Below are 23,710 nucleotides of genomic sequence, written 5' to 3' on the forward strand. Positions count from 1 at the left end.
CTTCCCGGGCAGGCCCCAAGCATGCTGCCGGCTGAGTTGGTGTTAATTAACACTGTGTGTTTGTACATTTTTAAGATGATGTCATGGAGCAGAGGTCAGGCTCATCCACACCCCAGCGCTCTTGCTCCGCGGCTGGCTTGCACAGACCAAGACTGAGTATTGATTCTGCTGCTGCTGAATGCCAGTCACTTACTGGATCCCTGACTGGTTCCTTGACTGGGAGCATATCCTCCGTTACTCCACGCCTGGGGAGCCACACCATGGATTTTTTTGAAATGTGTGCCAGTCTCATTATGGCATTAGCTCGCTGACAAGCAGCACCGAGTCACCGGTCCCTCCTCATGCAATGCTGCACTGTGAGACTTTGGTCCTATATCACGTATTTGTTTCCTTTTTCCTCCCACCTTCCCCCTCGTTTTTTGCTCTTTGGTCCCATCCTGGGAATCGTGTGCATTGCTGTGCAAACTCTTCAGGATCCGACTACTCCCTTGCAAAGGATCTGGTTGCCCGTACAGCGCAGTAAGGGAACTAGAAACAGGTTTGTGTTGCTTACTACATTCTGGTGGGATAAAGAGAACCAGACAGCTTTTACCAGTGAACACGATCAGGAAACTTGGCCGTGGTTTTAAAATAGTAAGTGCATCACTAAGCTTATCGGTAAACAACCCTCTCTGAAATGTTACCCCTATTTAAAAGCAAAGTTGGCTAAGCATCGGTGTCTTTAACACCAGCGCTGCTAAGTGAGATTTTTATTGTATCCCTGTTGCTATTCAAGGGGGGGAATCCCATGGATGAACCAGGTCAGACGTATAGACAAGTTAAACAGATTCTGGGCATAATAAAACAGCGTGGCAGTATTTACAAACTGGTGCCAGTAAGGCTCTAAGAGAGAGTTGCCAGCAGGCCTCTGTTATCACCTCCCTCATAAAAACCAGCAGTTGCTTAGATGCTTCTGTGATCTTGAAGCATGTCAACCTGCTTCATGTGTCAGGTGGTGGGAGTACGGGACTGCATGCCAGGCATGGCTCACATTGCAGGCATGCTACAGAAACAAAGTGAGACTCTAGATTAAGAGCGAGACACACATTTCCCCATTATAGTTCCCCTACTTACCTCTTTTTCAGGCTTAGCTAGCTCTTTTGGACCTGTTGGACCGTCCTGGCCTCCTCGTCCCCTGTCAGTGGTCGAGGCTGCTTGCTGTTTTGCACCACCTGCACCCTGAACCTGCTCTTGCTCACAGTTGGGCACCTGTAAACAGCTTCAGGCCCACGTATCTGCATGGAAACACAAATCAAAAACCCATTCACTCCCCGGAAACAGAGGTCTGTGCCAAACTTACTACTGGTCCCTGGGAAACATCTGAGTAGTGACGACTGCTCACTAATTTCTCCTTCAGGGTATCTTCCATATCCCTAGTAGTAGAGGTGGGCATGAGACAGAGAGTAGCCTCTACCTGAGCTGGTTTGGATGAAGACAGATATTTATGGAGCAGGGTTTTGAAGTTATGCAAGAAAGCGTGGGAGAGGGGCTGCTGGAAGGAAAGAGGCAAGGGGTCGATGGCAGGAGCACTGGAAAACAGTGGGAGCAAGGTACTATTGGAGACAAAGAACCCGTTGCTTACTGTTAGCTTCCCAGGTAGAGCTCCGCTTGCTTTCAGCCAGCTTGCTTTTTAGCTCGAACTTGTTTCCTGTGGTCTAACACCCACCTGCAATCCGTCAGGTAGCCAACCACAGAAATACACCCCAGGTGCTATTCCCTGCTCCCCTCCCCCAGTACAGGCATGCACATCACCACCGCACAGCATGCCAGGACTCCTCGCTGGCCTGCAAGCAGGGAGGTGGGACAGAAGTACCACCTGAACCCTCAGGTGCTGTGTGTGCCAAGTGTGCATCAGCCAAGATACATGGCACAGCTTTGTGACATGGGTAGTGGGGATGGTAATTTCCCTCTCCAAAATACACGGGTGCTTGAAAGGTCAAAGGGTTCAAGATGATCTTTCATGTCCATGCAGAAGGTCCCTTCTTCCTACTTTATCCCTGCCCCAAAATAGCTGCCCTTTTTACCTTTCTGGTCCTACTTTGTATAGGGTACCATTTCATTGTAGTCAGCAGTTAAGTTTGAAAGTAGGGTTTCAGGCCTAAGGGCTTTCATGTACTTCTGATGCTTAATAGACTGTGACCTTCATTGCTCTACTGATAAGGCAGGGATATCTTATGGTTTTATTGTTTCCTTACTACTGGTTATCTGAAGGATTGGATTGTGGTTTTTTTTTTTAACAAACTATAGGGATTTTTAAGGTTAAAATTCTTGTTTCAACAAGGGTAAACTGCTCATGCATGGACCTTTTGTGTAATTAAAAAAAAACACACTTCAGCTTAATATAATGGGTAGCACTGGCATTGCTATAGTATTTAATTCTCCTCACCTGACTACAGAACTAATCATGTCAAGAAACAGCTGCTGCTTAAAAAATGTTGCCAGAAATCTTGACTGTTTATCACAAAAAACAAAACAGGAGGATTTTGGCAAGGTCGGTGCCTGCCCATTAAGGAAGAAACATGGTTCAACTTTTAAACGTATTATAAACTTGTTTATACAGTTCTTTTGCTAAATTATTTTTCTTGTTTTGTAAAGTTGCACTTTAATTTATATTATTTGAAAGTTTCTATAAGATGCAAGGAAAAGAATGATACAATAGGCCTTTATATAAATCGTGTTAGATAATGAAGGCAAACCAGATATTTTGCCACCTGCTGGCAGTTAAAAAGACGTTGTCAACATATAATGTTGGTATTATTATTATTTTTTTTTAAAGAAAGCACAAATTGCCTTACTTTTGTTACTGATCGCATCTTAGAGTGACACTGGCATAACTTTACACCTTTTTTTCCACAAACCACATTTAGACAGTGAGAGCAGCAGAGCAAGCTGCAGAAACCATTTCACTGTTCAAGTGTTAGTTAGAGTTTTGAATAGTAGGACAATTATTTTTTTTTTAAAGGAAACATTGGGAATATTTGTAGTACGCTTAGATTTTGTAACACGCAATTTTTTTAAATTGAATTAAAAAAGTGCTCTGGGATGGAAGGGTCTCCAAGGCTTTGAACTGGTGTCTGGCAGGTGCATTATTTTACAGTCACTTGGCAGCCATGCAAGGCCATGGAGAATCCGCCCCTCCAAGCTCTTTTGTGAAGATTTAGGGCCAAATTAGACTTCCTTCTAGTCTTTCTACAATCTTGGCTGGTTTATTAGGAGTCTCCTTTCAGTGGCACATTCATTTTTAAAACAAGACGTAACACAACCTTTTTCTAATAGAACTATGAGGCAGATCCTGTACGTCAGGTCTCTGCACGCCTGTGTGTGCACCCACAGAAAAAAGAAGCTAGGTCCAGGGTTCGGGTCCGGAGAGGTTTGGAGGGGGGACGGTGGTGTGGGATAGCAGGAAATGGGACAAGAAGGTTTGGTCTTTGGTTCAGTCCTTGGACTTGTACTCTTCAATATCTTCATCACTGACTTGGATGTGGGTGTGAAGTGTACTCGGTCCAAGTTTGCGGACGATACTAAATGGTGGGGTGAAGTGCATACTCTAGAGAGCAGGGAATGATTGCAGGCAGACCTGGACAGGTTGGGACAGTGGGCAGTATATAGTAGGATGCAGTACAACAGGACAAGTGCAGAGTGCTGCACCTAGGGCGCAAAAATACCCAGCACACCTACTGGCTGGGAAGTGACCCTCTCAGCAGCACAGAAGCAGAAAGAGATCTCGGAGTCATAGTGGACTCCAAGATGAACAAGTCGTCAGTCTGACGAAATCATCAGCAAAGCTAACTGCACTTTATTATGCATCAGCAGATGCAAAACAAATAGATCCAAGGAGGTCATGCTTCCCCTCTACGTTAGACCGCAGTTGGAGTACTGTGTCCAGTTCTAGGTGCCGTACTTCAAGAAGGATGTTGATAGATTCAAGAGGGTCCAGAGGAGGCCACTTGTATGGTCAGGGGCTTATAGGCCAAGCCGTACAAGGAGAGACTGGGGGACCTGGACCTCTTTAGCCTCTACAAGAGAAGGCTGAGAGGTGATCTTGTGGTCGCCTACAAATTCATTAGGAGGATGCAGCAAGGGATTGGAGATGCTCTGTTCACCAGGGCGCCTCTTGGGGTAACAAGGAACAACGGTCACAAGCTGACAGCAGATTTAGGCTGGATAGCAGGAAAAACTTCTTCACGGTAAGGGTGGCCAAAATTTGGAATGGGCTTCCAAGGGAGGTGATGCTCTCCCCTCTCTTGGGGGTTTTTAAGGCTGGATAGGCATCTAGCTGGGGTCATCTAAACCCAGCGCTCTTTCCTGCCTATGCAGGGGGTTAGACTCAATGATCTGTTGAGGTCCCTTCTGACCCTAGCATCTATGAATCTATAAGGTGCAGCTGCTTGCCACTGGAGGAAGACTCTTTGGACAGGGTAGCTGGAGCATTTCAAGAGGTGCACCGATTCTGTATGGTTACTTGGCCCCTGTTATTAGAGCACTGGGGACCCCAATCTTTAATATACTTTGTTACGAGGTCAAACAGAGCTGCTGTTCCTAGGTTACAGACTTGCTTAAAAGTCAGAAAAAAGTCTTGAAGAATTGAGCTGTATGCTCCCAGCACTTGGGATAGTGTCCTAAAGAACAGACCATCTGTTTGCATACCTTGGGGCAGTCTAGAGCACACTGTCTGGTAGGTTGGTGTAGTAAAAGGGAGAGTGCTGGGGGAGGAAAGAAGTCAGGAGAACAGACCGTAGCGTAAAGTAGATTGCTAAAGAGGTGTCTACACAGCCACCACAGCAGGATAACAAGGATACCTGAGGTGGCTTAGCACTAAATTGTGTAGGTGCCAGCAGGAATCTGGCCACAGCATCATAAAACACAACTGAAAAGCCAGATAAACTAACACACTCTGAGCTCCATGCTCTCAGTTCCTGAGCTAGCATCAGGTATCTCTGTATTACGCTGAAGCCTTAGCCTTTTAAAGCGGGAGAAGTGGAAAGCTGGGCATTGAAATGATCACAGATTTCCTCCTGGAAACTAGAAGCAACAACAAAGTTTTACGGGCCGCCAGAAGCACAGGAAGGTTAAAAGACTTCCGAGTTAATGCTAACCTTTGAGTTACTGCCCGTAGTTTGATGCCTTAGGGCTGATAAATCTGTAAACGGTATACTTTTCAGTGCCTGAGTTCCCATGCCCTTATTATTACATGCATTTGAAATGCAAAAGAACATTTAATCATATCTGACCCCAAAGAGCAGACTACCATCCTGCCAGGTTTATGCAGTCCGTGAAGTTGAGAAAACCTTTAGGAATTAGGTTAATGTCATAAGCACTTTAATATACGGTCTTGTTGCTTCTAACAGTGCATTTGTTCGTGTGAGCATTTCTTACAAAGCAATTAATTCCTTCCAAGAAGCATGAGCTCCCTGAGGAAGATAGGCTCCCATCCTCAAGGCAGGTGCAATTTCTGGGCTGCCAGGCAAGACTTAGCAGTTGCATCTTTTTGGTGCGGTGCAAAACATTAGCAAAGTGAACGAATCCATGCAACTGTGTCGACTGTGGAGACTGGACAGTCACCTCGCTGGGGTCACTTGACCCCAGTTGTCTTCCTGCCTAGAGCTGGGCGGGGGGCTGGACCCGATGATCTGCAAGGTCCTTTCCAGCCCCTAACAATGTATGAATCTATGACTTGGTAAGGAGACAGAATTAAAAACTGTTTAGAGTCCTTGTGCTGCATTTCACCATCTGTAAAATTACTCTATTTCAGTCAACGGACAGCATAGAAGCAAACAGAGAGCAACCCGAGTGCTCAGGACCCTCAGTTCCTATATCCAGTTCCCTAGGCAACACATCCCCTACCAGACTGGTAGTACTTCCAACAATAGGCTTTCCCAAATGGGCTGCATTTTCTGGCATCTTTAGGAATTGTACCCGTTCCTTCTGTTCACATGGGCCAGGGTTCTGGTTCTAATTGCCCAGAAGCTACTTTACTCCACTTATAGTTTCTAATTGCCATCACATCTGTAGTCAGTGTCTTGTGAAGAGCCACCCACGGTCACTTGGATAAGTAGGGTAGATCCATTTGGATTCTACAGATGTGAACTGCTCAACTTGCAGGTTTTCAGTGGATTACTCTGTTTGGAGAAGTCACAGGTTTACCAGATGTCAGAAGACAGTTCTGACAATGCCGCACATCTTGGACCTGCAGGATGGTGCAAAGATGCAACTTAATGGGGGGTGTAGAGATTTATTCAGTTATCTGATCTGGGAACTATCCAGCCATAAGATCATATGGTTTAGGTCACTGTGGGTATGTCTACATGAGATGGTTACTGCTGTTGACTAATTAGCCCCTCATTAAGTTTTGCATGTCTACATGTGTGCCCCTATTAGGCTGGAATAAACTAATTGACTCCACATCAGGGTAGTACTTGTAAATACAAATACTATTCTGCGGTGGAGTTTTTTTTACTCCACAGCATTGCATGTGTAGACATTGTCCCAGCTGTCTGGGGCACAAGAGTGTTTCAGGCCGGAGGCCACCTGCCAGCTAGCCCTGCACTGAAACACCCTCGTGCCCCAGCCAACCCCTCTTCAGCACATTGAGCCGAGGGTGCCCTGCCAGCTGGGGCTGCTCTGACCTGGCTCAACATGCTGTGGTCCCAAGCGATTGTTCAGACGGTGCACCCAGAAGCAATAAACTCTGGAGTTTATTGCTTCTCTTTAATTGCACTTTTAGACATGCCCTGTTTCTTTCTTAGTAGGTCCCATCTACCCTCACCCCTCTCTGCTGCTTCCTTAAGGAATGCCTTTCCCTAATATTTCAGTCATGTTTCATCAGGGAGACAGATCAGAGTATCAGCACTTCCCATCAAGAAGGTCCAGTGCACAGTCCTGACGTGAGACTAAGCTAAAGCAAAAGTGGCAATGTTTATGCAAACTCTTCCAGGCACATAGGGCCAGTGTGTTGCCTAGACCCTACCAGTCTGCCAGCTCATTCATACAATGCTTCCCCATCCTCATCAGCTATCCTACAGGAGAAGAGGGACCCTTAAAAAGGCCAGTACCCTTTTCCCCAGCAGTGCAACAAAGGCCTCTTACTTTTGAGGTTAGAGGGGTGTATTTGCTAGACTCCAAAGGTGAACTAAAGATTTAAGAAGGTATGATACACAGGTCATAGGGTAACCCCCAACCTATTAACCCTACAAAAAGTGTCCATTAGGACAAAGGATATAAACACTTGTAAGAACTGAAGCAACTGGTTAAATTACCATTGCATTTTTATTTTGATCGTGCCATCTTCTAAATCAGAACAGGCTATCCAAGCCAGATCTTATCCTAAGCAAGTCCTGCTCAGCTTACAATACTTGGTCATCACTGGGCTACTTTATACATCTATTCAGGAGGAAAACAGACCCATACACCACGCACACAAAATGAAATTGTGCCTTCTACGTGTTAAAACTGCTGAAAGTCGTAAGTTCGTTTCACTAGGTCTGCAAATAGTGCATTTTACTCAGATTCATACTGATGAGAAATGTATAGATCCTTTCTAAATACTTGAAGTGCATTTGTTACGTGCTTGTTTTGCTTCATCCTGTTCAGTTATCAGGGGATGGGAATTTTACATCCATCTCTGTCGATCGTCCAAAAAACCCTGTGAGATTCTTTAATTTTGGACTTGTATCTTAGTAGGCTACACATCATTGAAACTGCACCAGCCAACCTACTGCTTTCACCCTTTTCCAAAAGCAAGTCGTGTTTTTAATATTTTCTCTTAAACTACATGCAGTGCTTTCCTGGTTTTGGTTCTTCCTTCACATATACACATTTTGGTAATTTTATTTTTTTAAAGAGCACTCCTCTTTTTTTATCTTTCAGTGGCTATATTATGCACAGATTTAACATGGGCTATACCTTGGCTCAGTAAGAAGTCCCACCCCACGTGCAATCATGCTTGAAGTCTTCATGGTCTTGGTATCAGTCCGAAATCAGCCAGCTTAAATACAGTGTTGTGGTGGAATACTGACTTTTCACAAATTATGAAACGGATATTAAATGCAATTGTCTATGCGTTTAATGCACATCTTCACCACGTTTAACCAGGAGAACAGGTCAGCTGATCAGCGATCCCAGTGTTAAGCATGAATAAATCTAACTAGAAGAGAGGTGGAAAGTACAGTGTATTCTGAACAAAAGCCTTGAAACTCCTGCTGAAGCTGCCTTAATTTATCAGAACTTATGTATAAGACTGTTTCTTCTTATCTGTATCTTTCCTAAGTTTTTAAAATAGTTTCTTTACCCTCATCTCACAAAGCTGTGAAGTAGGTACTGTAAACATGGTAATATTTATTCTTGTTGCTGGGAGCATGTTCATGCACTCTGTATCATGTTCTACTTGTGTGTTTTGTAATCTTAAGATATTTTCTTTCTTTCGAGTGCAAAGCAAAACTGAATGACATGACAGCTGTAGCGCCCACCTCAATTTGGGCAGGAAAACCCCCCTAATCTCCAGTTAATCCCCAAGGGTCAATACAACCAGTGTGTTGCAATTCCTTGTTCAAGTTTTTTTTTTTTTTTTTTTTAAAAGAAAGTTGCTTATGATTTTCTCTGGTTACGATATTTTGCCTGCCACTATTAAAAAGCTCTGGATATAATTTCATTTTTTTTTAAAGAAAAACAAGGTCTGTAAAAAGGGTACATGGGTTTGGGAATTTCACTTTTTGTTAACAGAAGGGCCAGGAAAGAAAAGATGCTTTTTATTATTATTCTTATTATTAATGATGATTACACTACTTTTAAAATAATAGCTGTTGTGAAAGGGCAGAAGCCCGAGTTTCAGTTTTGTTCTTTGTGCAAGTAACCGAGCGTTAGGAGTCACAAAGAAGCCTTTTACCTTCCATTTATGGTGTGGAAAGTGTTTCTCTGTGTACCGCACTGCATGTGATAGCTGTCTCCATGGCTGACATTTGCACTTTAATAAACTCAGAGATGGAAAAAAGAGACAATAGCAACAAAGCCTTAAAATATATATTGAAATTAAAGGCCTCAGCGCTGCTGAAATTAATGGTAATCCCTTTCCTTCCTCCCCTCAAGCCTTGTGGTATCAAGAAATAACGGAAAGAGTCAGAGTGGCATACATCCCAAATACTGACACAGACCAAACGCTCCCCTTAGTACTCCAGGCAAAATCCTGACTCCACTGTAATCAGGGGCAAAAAAACCCCACCAACATCAATGGGCTCTTGTCCACGTAATCAGCATTTAGCTGCTAAAAACGTTCCTGGTTTAATTTTCCTTTCTTAGCTTATGATGACTAATTCGGTAATGTGGAGGTGATTTACCATGTAATGACTTATTGTGCTATAACTAGTAAAATGTGCTAGGGGGCACGTCAGAACAATCCAGACTGTCCTCCCGTTCCCGCTGTCCTAAGTATATGGGCTCAAATAAGGAATTTCTTTTGGGCTGGGATTAGAGATGGAAATCCTTCTTGGGCCACCCCATGCCGTACCTCTATGGTTTTTCTAGTTTTCTGGTTTTCCTGAAATTGAGCTGGGATTACAGCTGGAAATTTTCCCTGGTTGGAGGTGTCCAGGAGAGTCCCCCAGTGCCACAAAGGCAGGGCATGGGGTGCAATAGCCACATATAACAGCACATGAGAATGGCAGATATGCACCAAGCTCTGGGGTGTAACAGCTGCATATAACAGTGCAAGGGGGGTGGGGGGGCTGAGATGCACCCCAGACCTGGGTGCAATGGCCAGATATCACAGTTTAGCACAGCTGTCACTATACACTGCCAGGGCCCGTCACTCCTGATCTGCAGCCCCCCACCCTCCCAGGAGCACCGTGCAGTGGGGCCCGGAGGGATCAAAGCCCAGAGCTGCAGGCGGCAGCTCAGTGTACAGACAGTACGTGGAGGATCCCGGAGGCACTACAGCTGCAGCCAGCAGGCCAGGCATTGACCGTTCAGTGGTACGCTTTTGCCTGCCATGTAGAAAACCTGCATTCGATTCCTGGCCAGGGCACCAGGGGTTGAGTTGCCTGCAAAAGGGAATCCCCACTGGGGAGAGGGGCTCCACTCACCTCTTCCACCCCACCCCACCAGGGTGCCTGCGCTTCAAATTTTGTGGGTTCTGACTCTCATATTTTTTGAACCCTGCGCCTCAAGTCTGTTGTTGATTTGTCTCTGTTGTATGTCTATGTTCACCTAAAATCCCTTCGACTCCCCCCTCCCCAGATGCCTGGAGGGAGGGTACCATTATCTCCCAGGGTCCTCTTGCCCCCTGCATATGTGTTATATTCCACCCTGTTCTTTCCCTATTAAACCCATATACAGTTAAGTTCCAATTGGACTCAGCTCTACTCTATAGGAGATATGTGTACACCTCCCATAGCCCATTAACACCTGCTAAATCCCTTCACTTGGAGAGGAGGTATCCGAGTACCACCTGGGTTACATTTACCACCCGGGTTACCCCTGCCCTTCCAGTCCCCCTCACTCCTGACCTGCCTGCCCCCTCAGCCCAGCTGGTGCCCCTTGTTTGTGACCCACAGGGAGACAAAAACCACACCAAGTTTAAAACCCTGGGGGCCTGCCTATGTCCTTAGACCAACACTGCTGCAACCAAATACCTGGTCTAGGTAATTTTAATTAACCTGAGTCTTGAACTGCTTGACCTATAACAATTTGATCTTTGCCACAAAGTGCATGCGAACACGGGAAAATTTTTGGGGAATCCAAAAAAAGTTGCATTTTTCATTCATCTGAACCATGAACTAAATCACTAGTAAAAATTTGCAAGATTAACCCCTGGAGTCTGGTTGCAGAATTGCAATAAAAATTCAGTGGATTTCTATGGATTACCGAGTGAACCCAAACAGCACCTGATGGTGAAATGGTTGCAAAGCAGGGAAAATCCCAGTTCCACCTTGAAAATTTAAAATGATAAGAAAAACCCTCATGGAAGAAATACAGGAGCTAAGAATAAAACATGTTGAAGGTATTTTAAATTACCATAGGGGGGAAAAAAAAAAACAACCTAAAACAAAATCAGCTGATAATGTGGATACAGGAGAGGTGTAACGTGGACAAGTGCCCTAAGGCTTGACAACTACACCAAACAAATTGGGGCTTTCTCAATACCACTAAATGGTGGTTATCATCAAGGGATTGGTTTTAAGAAAACAAAGGGCAGAGATTTAAAAAAAATTAAAAACAACTAACAATGTGTCAGGATGTACAATCAAGCGCCACTACACAGGGTACCACCTCTAGTTTCCTCGTGCAATATTTTGATCTCACCTTGATTGCAGTTTCCTAGAGGGTGTGCATAAACTTAATGTAATGAGCCTTTCCCAGAGGGGACAAAACGTATGATTTTCAAAGTAACATGCTGCAATCTTGTCAAACGGATGCCTTAGAGCTCATTATTCGAGTTTCATCAGGTTACAAAAAAAATCTCTTCTACCCAGATGAACGAGCATTTCCATTACACCCAGTCCCAAATGGAACTATCCCTTATGAGGACAGTCTGCTCAAATTTTGATTAGTCTCTAAGGGCTAGTTTTCATGTGGCAATTTAGGACCTAATCCCACTACTAATTTTTGTGCATAATTCTATTGCAATAACTGCATAAAAAAATTAAGGACTAGGGTTATGATTATACAACTCTTGCAAATAACAAAAAAACCCCCCCCAAAAACCCACAACCACCGTGCACCAGATTTTTACCTATTGTAAACTGTGATTGCCTCATCGCTCAACTGAACTACGGCAGTTGACAATCCGACCCAATATGAAATTTCACCTACAAACTCTTCCTGTACTTTCGTAGGCCTTGCTTTACAAAATTCAAGTTTAATGTCATTAGAAGACAAAAGCAGGCAACATGATGAGCAAAGCAGTTCTTTGCAGTGACTTTACCTTTTACATTTCATAACACTGATGTTATACTTGAAAGAAAAGAAAAAAAGCAGCTACATTTGCATTGCTGAAACCTAGATCAGAAATCTTATAAGAAAGCAAGCGATAGACAAGTTGCCTTAGCAACTTACCTAAATATAGTTACACAGAGAAGCCTGTAGATGAAGGACATAATACAAATTCCAATCTGGAATCAGATAAACACTTAAACTCCACAAGTACTCCATCTACATTTCAGAAGTCTAAATATTTGTGCTGGCAGGCTTGCAACGTTGCGCACGCTTAAGCTTGTGTAAGTATGGATGCAGTCCAGCACACTTAATAGTAACCACATGTAGAGATAAATAAAAATGCCTTTAAGGGTTCTAAATAAATGCTAAATATTTGCTCAGATTTCTTGAAGTTTCTCCATGCCAACTTTTGAAATTACCATGTGGCCAACAGCTTTGTGTGCATGTCATGTTTACTTAAACTGGGAAACATTTAACCATTTCTAATTAAAAACCATGGCATTTTTTAGAACGACTTAAGTTCTTATTTATAAATGAATGGACTCTTCCTCCTAGGAACTCTTGAAAAGTTTATATAATAGCACAGATTAGGTCCCTCAATCTCAGTATGGTTGACCAGAGGACCAAGTTCATCTATTTCTCCCTAGTTCTAGGAAGAGATTTAAAAAAGAAAAGATTGCAAGCGACTTACAAAATTCCTTTTATTATACTGGTATTAGTGTTTTATTTACTACTTTTAAAATTAAAATTTCTGTATAAGTAACAGATTTTAACGCATTAAAGTCTATTTGCAACACCGAAGAAATAAGAGCAACAAGACAGACATCAAGTGACACAAGTATTATGCACGGTGAATTCACATGAGTTGTCCGTACAAATGCCAAGCTACATACAATACAAATATATATATAAGTAACTGAGCATTTGACTACTGGTAGGCCTCAGACATCCTCTTCAGTATCTGCAAAATCAGCAACACTGGGAAAAAAGTAGTCAGAATTCAATCAAGATGTGATAGTTGCCTGCCATGCACTATTACACATTTAAAAAGGGGCTTCTCATCTTAAGTGAAAAGCTAAACAAGCTTCATAGTCCCATTTGTCTCTCATCTGTTGCCATATAAGGACTCACGCTGTGCACCATCATGGAGGAAGCTTGAACCTGGTTCTCATCTGGCCTTCATCAGATGACTAGCATAGCCTGCTGCAATAGAAACAGTTTTATTGCAACAGGTACCTTTCCAAAACACTTGGAATTTTCTGTTTAGTTAGACGAGTATATGCCACAGATGCTGTTAACGCTGTTACCGTTAGAACTGACCACATAACAAATGGACCATATTCTCAGATGGCGTGAACTGGCATGGCTTGGTTGAAGTCAGTGGAGCTACGTCAATATAATTCAATTGCATATACTGGACAGCGTATTTTGGAGCTGCATTAGCACAACCTTAGCCTAACATTAGCACAACTTTCAATTTCTACACAAAAAATTAATATTTGTTCCTCCCTCCCCCCCCCCCCAGTTTTATTGTATTATTGTAATGACAAGTCAAATATACATTTTAGAAAAAAGAAACACAACTTTTCCCCCTCCTGGTTTGGATAACATTATAATAGATTTCATGGTTCTGCAAAGGTAACCAAGCTAAGTAATCTGGGGCCCAATTATAGGCTGACCCTGCATACAAGTCAAGTCAGATTTTTTTATGTGTGTTTTGGGAGGAGGAGGTGAGGCAGGGGGTGGTCTGTTTTGGTTTTTTTTGGGGGGGTGGGGTTGTAGGGCATTGGGCAATAGACTTGTAAAGTCAGACGACTATGCTATATGCAGAGTTTGATAGAGGAAAAACTCCAAAATTTACCTGAAATTCAAATGTTCTACTAGGACATATCCATCTGGAAAAAAAAAAAAAAAGATTCATATGCAGTTAAAGTGCAATTACGTATGTTTCCTCAAGTGCACTGGTCATAAAAACGACATGCTGGCAGTCATTCTCTAGACATACTTGCCTAAGAAAACCAACTGACATGCAAGTATGTCAGAATTTCTGAAAATTTCTTACATTTTCCTTCAGCATTGCGACACAGCATTTGATTCCCTTCTGTGACATCAATAATGTCCAGCTGTTCTCCAGCTGTGATTGGTAAATCTTGCTTCCCTTTGCTCGAGACAGAACTCTGTGCAAAAGCTGTGTTGATGACTGCAATCTCCTTATTGTACTAAAATAAACCATACACAAAACAAATTGTTGAATATTCAGAGCTTTCGCTTTTTTTTAGTGCAACAGTTTGTCTAGTAATATAGATGGAATAATTTAGCAAGGTGAAAAGAGTGGCTTCAAGAAGAAGTATTACAATTGTTTCAAGTCTGAAAACCCCAAGAGAAGACCAATTGCAAGGGCTGTACAAAATGGCATAGGCTCATAAATTCAACTGCAATTAAGAAGTCTTTTCCTTATTTTTCCACAAGTAAACATTTAGGACAGCAGGATCTATTAGAATCACAGTACAGTAGTCCATGAAGAATTGCTGGAAATCTCATCTAGAAGCATTTAGAAGAAAAGAGAACTAGTGTAACTTGCTTTAAAAAAGGAGTAGTTTCCATGGGCTGGATCGGGGTGTCCAACCCACGGTACACATGCCACAAATAGCACAGGCAGTGGCTGTGTGACACACGTGCCTTGGATGCTCAGTACAGGTAGATGCCAGAATGGAGACCAGGGGCTCAGAGACCTTGCTGTAAGAGATGGCGTCAGCCATCGCCAACAAGAGCCATGTTAGCCCTTCTCTGCATGGGCGACTGGTGCTTCCCAAGTCTGGGGGGGCACCCACAGATACTGCAGATGCCTGCGGTGGCGGGGACAGGGCTGGCAAGCACCCAGAGACACCAGCGGCAGCAGGGATGTCTCTGTTGGGCGGGGGGGGGGGAGAAGGTGCATGTGCCCCCCCTACCAGTCACCTATTCTTCCCTGGGCCTGGAGCCACCAGGGGACAAACAATCAGGTTCACTTCTGGGAGAACAATGCTCCAGGAGGGTTGGGGCTTCCCTTGTAGCATGCTGCCAAAACATTGGCCACCACTGGACTAGATAATCCAATGAGGCTTTGATCCTTTTCTTTTGCATGTGTGCATGGGCTTGCTCTAAAAGTGTCCTCCATCAAAATAGCATTAAACTGCCTACCATACAGGACACAGCAACACAACATACACAGGAGCTCAAAGCAAGTTAGCACTGGAAATTGTCATGGTAAGGGTAGGTTTGCATCACTTCCTAGGCAAAAGTAGGTGCACAGCCTAGAAATAAGCAGCATCTGAAAGCATAGGATGTGGGCTAACACTCAGGGCTGCTCCAAGCCCTCTATTCCACAGATTTGCAGGCCCACACACAGAGTAAGCAAGGCTTATTTCTTGATGGTACTTCCAGTCTCAGGAGAGAATATGGATGTACCCAATAATCTAGTCCAGGTTGCAGGCCTATTTGGAAATAACTGATAGCAACTTAATTCTACCCTCTCCACCCCTAGAACAGGCATTTTTAAGAGATGGAGAGATCTACTCTTTCTTTGACAATCCACACAACTGTAAGGGGAATCACCAGCATCTTTTTCCGTTTCCACTTTCCTTGTTGCTATAGGCCCCAGCAACTCCATATCCTACCCCCAAAGACTCTCTACTGCAAAAGTCTAGTGCCACGTTGTGCTCTCTATTCCAATGTTAGTGAATAAAAACATTAACTCATTACAGAGAACCAGTTCCTCCAAGACTATGGTATGACATAAGCAATAATATTACTCTATAGCAGCACTACAAAAAAACCACAACATAAATGCATCAGTGTTATAGCAAAGTCTCAATAGTCCTAGTAAAGCCTATAAGTGACAATGAGGTTAAAGAAGCTATAATAAAGGTCTAGGAGTTCAGTGAATCTTGACTTACTGGGCCACAGCCCTGGGGGTGGGTCATCACAGGGTAACTTCTGATTTAAAAAACAGCCTGTGCTGAGACACCAAAAGATGAATCAAGGAAGAAGTAGCAGCTGATTTCTTCTTTACCCTTTTAAGGCAGCTCTTTTCCATCCCACCACCCCGGCTATAAAATACTGTGTGACATGATGGGTTCCAGGATGACTTGTGTGGCCCCTTTAGGGTCAGGAACCAAAAATGGCTGTGAATTACAGACTGGGAGAGTAGGGATACTACAGGCAAGTTAAACCTCCTGCACTCCAGAGGAAGGCTGATCACGTGTGGGAACTTGTCATTTAAGTCCTGCATATGGTTACAACAGTGCTAAAACTTTTCCCTTTAAAAAGAATGAAGATGACATTACCTTGAATGTCTCTCTGAAGACCCTTTCTTCTTTTGCCATTTTCTTGTTCTTTTCTGCATTGCCTTTCTTGGCTTTGAAGATCGCCCTGGAGGATGAGCTGGATCAAGAAATGAGATGCACTTAGTAGTTTCTTTTAAGTCATCTGTCAGGGAGTGAAGATGGTATGAAATGCAGCACAGAACAGATGGGCTTAATAATTCCAGTTTAACCTGGAATGAATCCTTGCAAAAAACAAAGCAAATTAACAGTAACATATAGCATGGATATAGCAAGGCATATAGCAAGGCAACACACGCATGCAACCTAGCTCAACAAGAGATCCCGTTTATACCTGCATTTTGCATAGGTTTAGGGAGACCAACTAGGCAGCAACTAAGCAGCTTTTTGCAATGAAATGAGTATTCTTTAAGGTGCAAAGAAGGTGCATTCTTTTCCTTCTCCCTTTCTTTGAGGGAAGGGAGAAGGAAAACAGGGACGCTTTCTGCCTTCAGCAATTTTTTCTCATTTCTGTTCACTGGACACAGGGCCAAGTATAAGAGGCAGTAGCACTCAATGTGAAAGCAGATGTTTTTGTTCAAGTTCTTTTGTAGCAACAGGTTTTAATATCGTACCTCCATCACCCTAATTTATTTATACATTTAAATAAAATGTGGGGTGCAGCACTCAGAAGGAAAGACTTGCTTAGTACTTTAGGGAACAATGTGTAAGAAAAGGTAAGAGGACATAAAACTTGAAGTGGGGTCTCTGCAATTAGATTTGACTTGCCTGGGGCTAGTTGAGACCAGCTAAAGATCTAATCATTAACAGATCAAACAGAAAGCCTGTGGTAAGAGTATTTCCTTAGTTCCTCCACCACAAGAGCACTGCTTCTAGAAACGTCTGTTCCTGTATTCCAGTCACCGAGCTTCACCTTTGCAATTCCAGTCCATCTCTGCATAGGCTATGTCTGCACTAACCGCAGCATGCTTTAAAATTAGGTAGGTGAGGTATTGCTGGCCCCCTATCTGCAATAGCCTAGTGCTCAATGTGATCCAGCTGTCTGAGCATTAGTTTAGCTTTTTAGGTGGATTCTCCAGCTCACGCTAAGCTGCGTGCTCCTGCCGTTGCAGCCACACGACCAGCACCAACCAGCTGGCTCAGATGAGTCTAAATGAGTTGCAGTCAAGTTAGGGTGGCCACCGGTCCCGTTTTTAAACCTGTCCCCTCTCCATGTCTAAATGAGGAACAGACTACAAAAAGTTGTTTTTCAGTTCATTGGTGTAAATGCATGTCAATCTTCTGTCCTTGCGATTCTATTGGCTGTGGCTTGAGGTAGGGCAATGCACAGCCAGGAGGAGAAGGGTTCCAAGCCAGCCAGGAAGAGGGGGGTGGCCTTTGTGGTCCCACCCCTTTCTGCCGATTGGCCAAGGGGTCCGGTAGCCCCACTCCTCATTGCTGATTGGCCAAGGAGATGGCAGCTCTGCCCCTCACCATTGATTGGCTGAAGGGGGCAGTGGTTTCCCCCCCCCCCAAGGAATGTCCTGTATTCTAGGAATGGGGGTCAGTGGCCACCCTCCTTCAAGCCCAAGAATAGTTGTAAAGAAAACAGCAATTTTTTTTGCTGTTTGTCCCCTGTCCAAAATTCAAAGCCTAATAATAAAAAAAACTCAGAATTAAGTCATGAGTTCCTACATCGAGTTCAATGAGGCCAGAATTTTACCCAGCCAAGATTTCACCCACAGACTTGTCAGAGATTATTTCCTGGATACAAAAGGTACGAGGGCCCTCTTTTTTTGTGAAATCAAATCATTTTAATCCTAGGAGACAAAAGCCCATGGATGCCGAGTAACTTACCTTCAGCTTGTTTCCATTCAGTTAAAAAAATAGGGAATAAGAATAGATATTAGGGAGATAGCCAAAGCCAAGCAATTTTTACATCGTATTAACAAGATAATTCATTGTTACTTTCAGCCTTCAGAGTTCTTATATTATCTCTAGGGAACAGGTGAAAACTCATGGTATTTCATAGCGAGACCCATTTCTTTTACAACAAACCCCCTCTAAAACATTTTGGTGAAAAAAAATTGAATAAAAACAGCTGCCAGTCAGGATGCTGATGTTACACCCCAAAAAAACTAGCAATAGTCCTGGTTTGCTTGAAAGTCCCAGAATATTGATTGCAACCTGCTACAACAAATGTACATGCAGTGCTAAAATGAAATTAGGACTTTTGAGGACTTTTTCACAACAAAAACGTTCCTGTCCTCTGGTACCCGCTATTCCTTTTACCTTTCCCTACCGCTTATTAGGCCTTACTTGGCATATGGTGTGTGCACACACCCGTGGGTTGTAGAGCAGTGATAAGGCTTCTAACTAGCCTTCTCCCTATAAAGGCCATCACTATGATCTCAAACTCTTCTTCATTACCTGCTCATTGAAGTGCATTGCATTGGTCTGTTTAGAGTACCAGCTAGCTACATACACCCAAAAGTATCTGCTTGCATCAGTTAAGCATGCACGGGGGTATTAAAAAGGGCAGGTGTGTCCTTGCAGACCGCCACCCCCGTTTCCAGTTGTCTTAAACTTTTGCTCTCTAGCTTCATTGAAATTATGTGAAGAAAAAAGAGCGAACTGCCCCTATTTCCCCATGCACCACCCATCCCCTGTCCAAAATTCAAAGCCTAATAATAATCTCTCTCAAAAGAAGATCTAAAAATCATGTTGGACCAGGAAGATTAATGCTCTGTCCTAAATTAGAAGTTTCATTAAGAATACATTATAGAAATAGAGATCTGTCATCACCTTTCTGCATCTTCGCTGCTTCTCTTTCGATCCTTTTCTTCTTTCGTCATCAGAAATTTTAGCTTCCAATTTTTAGATTTTTCATCCTTCTCTCTAGAGATTGGAGGGGGAAAAAAAAAAGGCTTTTTCAAACAGAAGGGCTGCACAAAAGTTATGCAAGATAAAGGATCTCATTTCACACCACTGACATGCAAACATTTAACAGAACTTAAGAGTCCTATATGAGCACACATCAGTACTGCTCAATAGCTTGAGACCAGGAAACAGAATGCATTATTTAAATTAAGAGTGCAGGTAGGAATTTTCCAGTAGGAAGATTTTAATTGACCATCAGTTTATATGGAGGTTTGTGGGTTAAATGTCCTCCACTTGTGAAAACTCACTTCCAGTTTTCCTTCTTTATGTTTTATCCAAAAGACAGCACCAGGCTGGAGCACAGATGCAATGCTCACACAGGATTAGGATGCCACCCGGCAAATCACACTCTTTCAGGGAGCATATGAGCTTTCACTTGGGGACTCCTATAAATACCAAGCAGACCAAGACCTTAACTTTGCTTATAAAGGTGCAGTGAGATAACAGTCAAAAAGCTAACGTGGCAAGTCACAAGTCTGTGGAGGAGTGCTGCTTTCAGCACAAACACCTGTTGTCTGGAGAAGCTGTATTTTGAAAAGAGGGGTGTGGAAGGGCTCAGACTCTGTAAAAACCGGTTACTTACTTTGTATCCTTCTGCGTCACACTGTCATCATATGCTGTGGCTTCCTGGGACACGACATCTGTTATCAAAACAGCCCGCATGACAGAGCATTAGAAAACATTCAGCTGAGCACATACAGGCTAAGTGCACCCCTACCCTGCCTTCTGCAGCACTTTAAGCCATTTGTTCATTGTAAAAAGAAATTGGGGCTGAAAGTAGTCTGCTAAATGCAAACAGCCCCAGGAGACTGAACACCATAGAAACGAAGATTCTCAACATCAGGAAGAGAGCATTATTCTTCAAGAGCAGATACAATTGACTGCAGGGAAAATATCAGGCACCTTCAGTGTGTGTTTGGGTTTTTTAGCATTTGTTTTCAGCCTGCGGGTAAGTGAGCTGTCCTGGATGGAAATGCATAATTTTTGAGACATAGGCAGTCCTCATCTTACAACGTTTCATGTTACATCGTTTCGCACTTACAACGTTTATAAATTGGCACCCTGTTTCAACTTTATGTCATCAGTTTCGACTTTACAGTGCTTGATCTGATACAAGACCACAGCAGCAAACAAGTTGGCTGCGTCGCCCATCTCCCTGGAGAACACCTGTCCAAACTTCCTTGGACGCTTTCTTTAAGATAGCAGACAGGACTCCAGAAAAACCTGCAGCCAGGACTCCTGCGAAGACGCCAGCCAAAAGCCCTTCAAAAAGTCCAACCAAGAGTCCTTCAAAAAGTCCAGCAAAGTCGCCTCAAAGAAGTGCTTCCAAACCAATATAATTGCTATTTACAACATAAATGCATTAATGTAGCTATATTACTCATCGAATACAAAATTCTGGGGTATTTTTAGTGAAAATAGGGTATTGGGCCTTGGTTCAGGAACCAAGCCCCCATTTATAATATCATTTCTTATGAGAAAATTGGTTCCAAGTTACAACATTTTGACTTAAGATGCCGTTTTAGGGAACCAATTGTGTTGTTAAGTCTGAGGACTGCCTGTATATTAAAGGTAGACACTTTCAGTACACCGTAGTCTGGAGAACAGAACCCAGGTATCCTAACTCCCAGGATTATATTCCAAGCACAGGACCATCCTTTCCATGGAGTTTGCCTTCTTTTACACCAGGAAAAAGCTGGAACAATCATGCCCTGGTGATTATTCTTCTGTGGCAGTACTGGTACATTCACTCTGACAGAAGGATGAAATTCTTGGGCTTGATTCAGGCTCGTTTGAAGTGGTGGCAACTTGCTTGAATCCACAGGTCCAAATTTGCCTCTTTCCTTTACCATCTAAAGTGACTTTCACAAAAGATCAAAGTGCTTCTACAAAATTCCTGCAGCCAGATATTCAGAAAAGCTGCTACGGCTGCGAGGGGGAACATCATAATATAATCTTTGGCTACGTACCTGCAAGTTCACCTGTCTCTAAGACTAACGTATAGCCTCTACGTGCCACAGCAAAATTTCAAAAGCATCACAATTGTATTAGTTTTAATGGGTGCCTATACACATGCAGGGAGTCTGTTCCAACATGCTGTAATTACAGCATGTCAGAGCAGACTCGATTAAGCGAGTCTGCTGGAGTGTGGTAATTGCTGTGCCCCAGCAGACTCCAGTATCATGTGCATCAGCATCCCCATGCTGAAAAATGGCAGTGGGGTGCTTTAACTAAAGCTCGTTAGAAGAGCTTTAGTTAGAGCAGCCTACACCACTCCCAGAGCATGTCTATAAATCCCCAATTTTTTTTATCATCGTCACATAACAGCTATTTAAAAAAAAAATAAATAGCATTTTAGTCTTTTCCCCACCATGCAATACATTTATGCAGTTTCCAGACACACTCTAAAGTAATCCCTCTGGGACAGAGAGCATTTCACTTAGCTATACATGAATAACTTACCTAAATTTGGTACTGAACTGGAAAACATGCTGGGAATAGAAAGAACACAAAAAAGAGTAAAAACAGCATTTCAGGGGCGGGGAGAAGGTAAATTAATTGAACATCAATACTGTTCAAACAACCATCTTGACAGCCAGTCACTTCCACCTGAAACAGGAGCACGTGAACTAAAAGATGGACAGAGATGTTAGGAGGCTTTATTCCACAGCCAAAAAGCATGCATTTCCAAAGTGCAAGTCAGATCACAAAGGAATTTCCATCACAACATATAGAGGAAACTACTGGAAATTAAGCCAGTGTCTTCATTATCAAGCCAAAAGAGCACCCTTCCTTGTATGCTATTAACTTGCTACATCAAGGGCTGAATACATTCTTTCTTATGGCAGACTGGATGTAAGAAGTTAGTGCTCTCCCAGCAGCTAGAGAGACAACTCAAGTCACTACTTAGAGTGGCATATACCTTCCCCTGGTCATAACCTACAGGCCTGGGCTGCCAGTCCCAGATGTCCAACTAGTACAGCCATCCGCAATAAAAACGTGCATGATGTTTTTTACACTGCTGATGAAGTCTTGAAAGAAACAGACAGGAAGTTTGTAGAAAAAGAGGGCTGGTTTGATCTTGTGCATTGGCAAAATTGGAGGTGGCTGACTTACTGATTTAAAACCCAACAGAGTATATGGGGAGTCTCTCCTTTCATGTAATTGGGCTTTAGATAAGGCATAAAGGGTGCAGTCCTTTCTCCTCTGGTGATTCGGGCTCTCTCTCTTAGCGTGGCAGTAAGCATGCATAAAGGGAAGAATGGATTTGTGCAGCCTTGTTCTGACCACAATCAGACATGATGCCAGTGAAGTTACTCTGGATTTACACCATTTATAAAACCAGATTCAAATCCAGCAGGTGGTATGGGAAGAATGAGATCCCTTCTTCTAACTGTTCCAGAGGAATGAGACATGCTAGACTGGCTTTGAATATTTCATGAGTAAATTATTCTAAGGTCTCTAATATTTTCAAATTCATACTAGAGTAGCAGAACGGATTTATCGATCACCAGAGATCCTGGTTTTACCCAAAAATTGGGGATTTTTTTTTTTTTTTTTTTTTTATCAGGGAAAAGTAACCCAAAATCCACATTTTTCCGGGATCAAAAATACTCTGTCCATCTGTGTGCATCTGTGTGGCACATTTCGTTTTGATCCCGGAAAAAGTGTGGATTTTGGGTTACTTTTTTTAAACCCGAAAATTGGGATTTTCTATTTTTTTTTTTAAATCAGAGAAAACCAGGATCCCTGTTGATCACAGCCCCTACAGAAGGTATACCACATGCATTTAAGCATGACATAGTTACAACTAATAGATGAAGATTGTTTTTCCCTTCATTTAATAAAATTGAAATTTTAAAAACGGTCTCAGCCTACTGACTCGGGGGGGGGGGGGGGGGGGGGGGGGAGACCAGGAAATACAAAAATCACTTTAGTTTCTCTTCCTTCATCCAGTAAGCAAAGTAGTTCACATGGAGACACACCAACACAAAAGCGAACCACTCAAGAGTTTGAAAGCGATGAGAATCCCAATGCTTCAACATATCTGCCAATTGTTAATGCAGGGTGTTAGGAAAAAATTTTGATTCTTCCAGTTAACCAGTTCATGTTTTCTTCCTATGCCTTCTTACAAGTGCTTGGTGTTGGCCACCATTGAAGACAACAACACAGCACTAGACCAATCCCTGGCCTGCTCCACTGTGGCATATATATATGGACCAGGTATTGAGGGAGGAAGAGAGGGGAAATCACTACAGACTTCATAAAGTGATTTTCCCAGTCCAGTTATATCTGGAACATCATCCCTCTTGCATCTATAGTTATGAAAAAAAAAAGTGAACCTGGCGGGAGGTTTTTTTGGATGCTACTTTCTTACCGTAAGTTCTCCTTCATCTTGGTATTCTTCAGTTTAAATTTCTCTTTCTTGAAAAATTTCTTCAGTTTGTCTATTCTGTCCAAACTAGATAAGAAGAAAACCAATGTAGATACCAGGCTTTGTGCCA

At 42.9% G+C, this 23,710-nt stretch overlaps 2 protein-coding genes across 7 annotated transcripts in view; one reads left to right on the forward strand and one right to left on the reverse strand.

Annotated features, from left to right (window-relative positions):
- The window catches only part of PRKAA2 (protein kinase AMP-activated catalytic subunit alpha 2), a 36,034-nt gene extending 26,947 nt beyond the window's left edge, over positions 1 to 9,087 (forward strand). Inside the window, exons 9-10 of one of the 4 annotated variants that reach the window (XR_009462323.1) lie at positions 76 to 633; positions 7,906 to 7,995. Coding sequence is in view for 2 of the 4 variants with exons in the window: in XM_059727864.1 (XP_059583847.1) it covers positions 76 to 311 (236 nt within the window). In the remaining 2 variants the exon portion in view is untranslated. Of the gene's footprint in view, positions 1 to 75 lie in introns of all 4 variants that reach the window. The other 3 variants (XR_009462324.1, XM_059727864.1, XM_059727865.1) reach the window with 3 other exon arrangements.
- Positions 9,088 to 12,651: 3,564 nt separating this feature from the next.
- Positions 12,652 to 23,710, reverse strand: part of FYB2 (FYN binding protein 2) — a 47,234-nt gene continuing 36,175 nt past the window's right edge. Inside the window, exons 13-20 of one of the 3 annotated variants that reach the window (XM_019479271.2) lie at positions 23,584 to 23,667; positions 21,669 to 21,697; positions 19,789 to 19,846; positions 19,071 to 19,163; positions 16,290 to 16,386; positions 14,027 to 14,183; positions 13,826 to 13,859; positions 12,652 to 13,164 (exon numbers count right to left, since the gene is read on the reverse strand). In XM_019479271.2, coding sequence (XP_019334816.2) covers positions 13,155 to 13,164; positions 13,826 to 13,859; positions 14,027 to 14,183; positions 16,290 to 16,386; positions 19,071 to 19,163; positions 19,789 to 19,846; positions 21,669 to 21,697; positions 23,584 to 23,667 — 562 coding nt within the window. In that variant the 3' untranslated portion in view covers positions 12,652 to 13,154. Of the gene's footprint in view, positions 13,168 to 13,825; positions 13,860 to 14,026; positions 14,184 to 16,289; positions 16,387 to 19,070; positions 19,164 to 19,788; positions 19,847 to 21,668; positions 21,698 to 23,583; positions 23,668 to 23,710 lie in introns of all 3 variants that reach the window. The other 2 variants (XM_014598712.3, XM_014598713.3) reach the window with 2 other exon arrangements.

Source organism: Alligator mississippiensis, chromosome 5 (assembly GCF_030867095.1).
Source record: "Alligator mississippiensis isolate rAllMis1 chromosome 5, rAllMis1, whole genome shotgun sequence".
NCBI classification, from domain to species: Eukaryota; Metazoa; Chordata; order Crocodylia; family Alligatoridae; genus Alligator; species Alligator mississippiensis.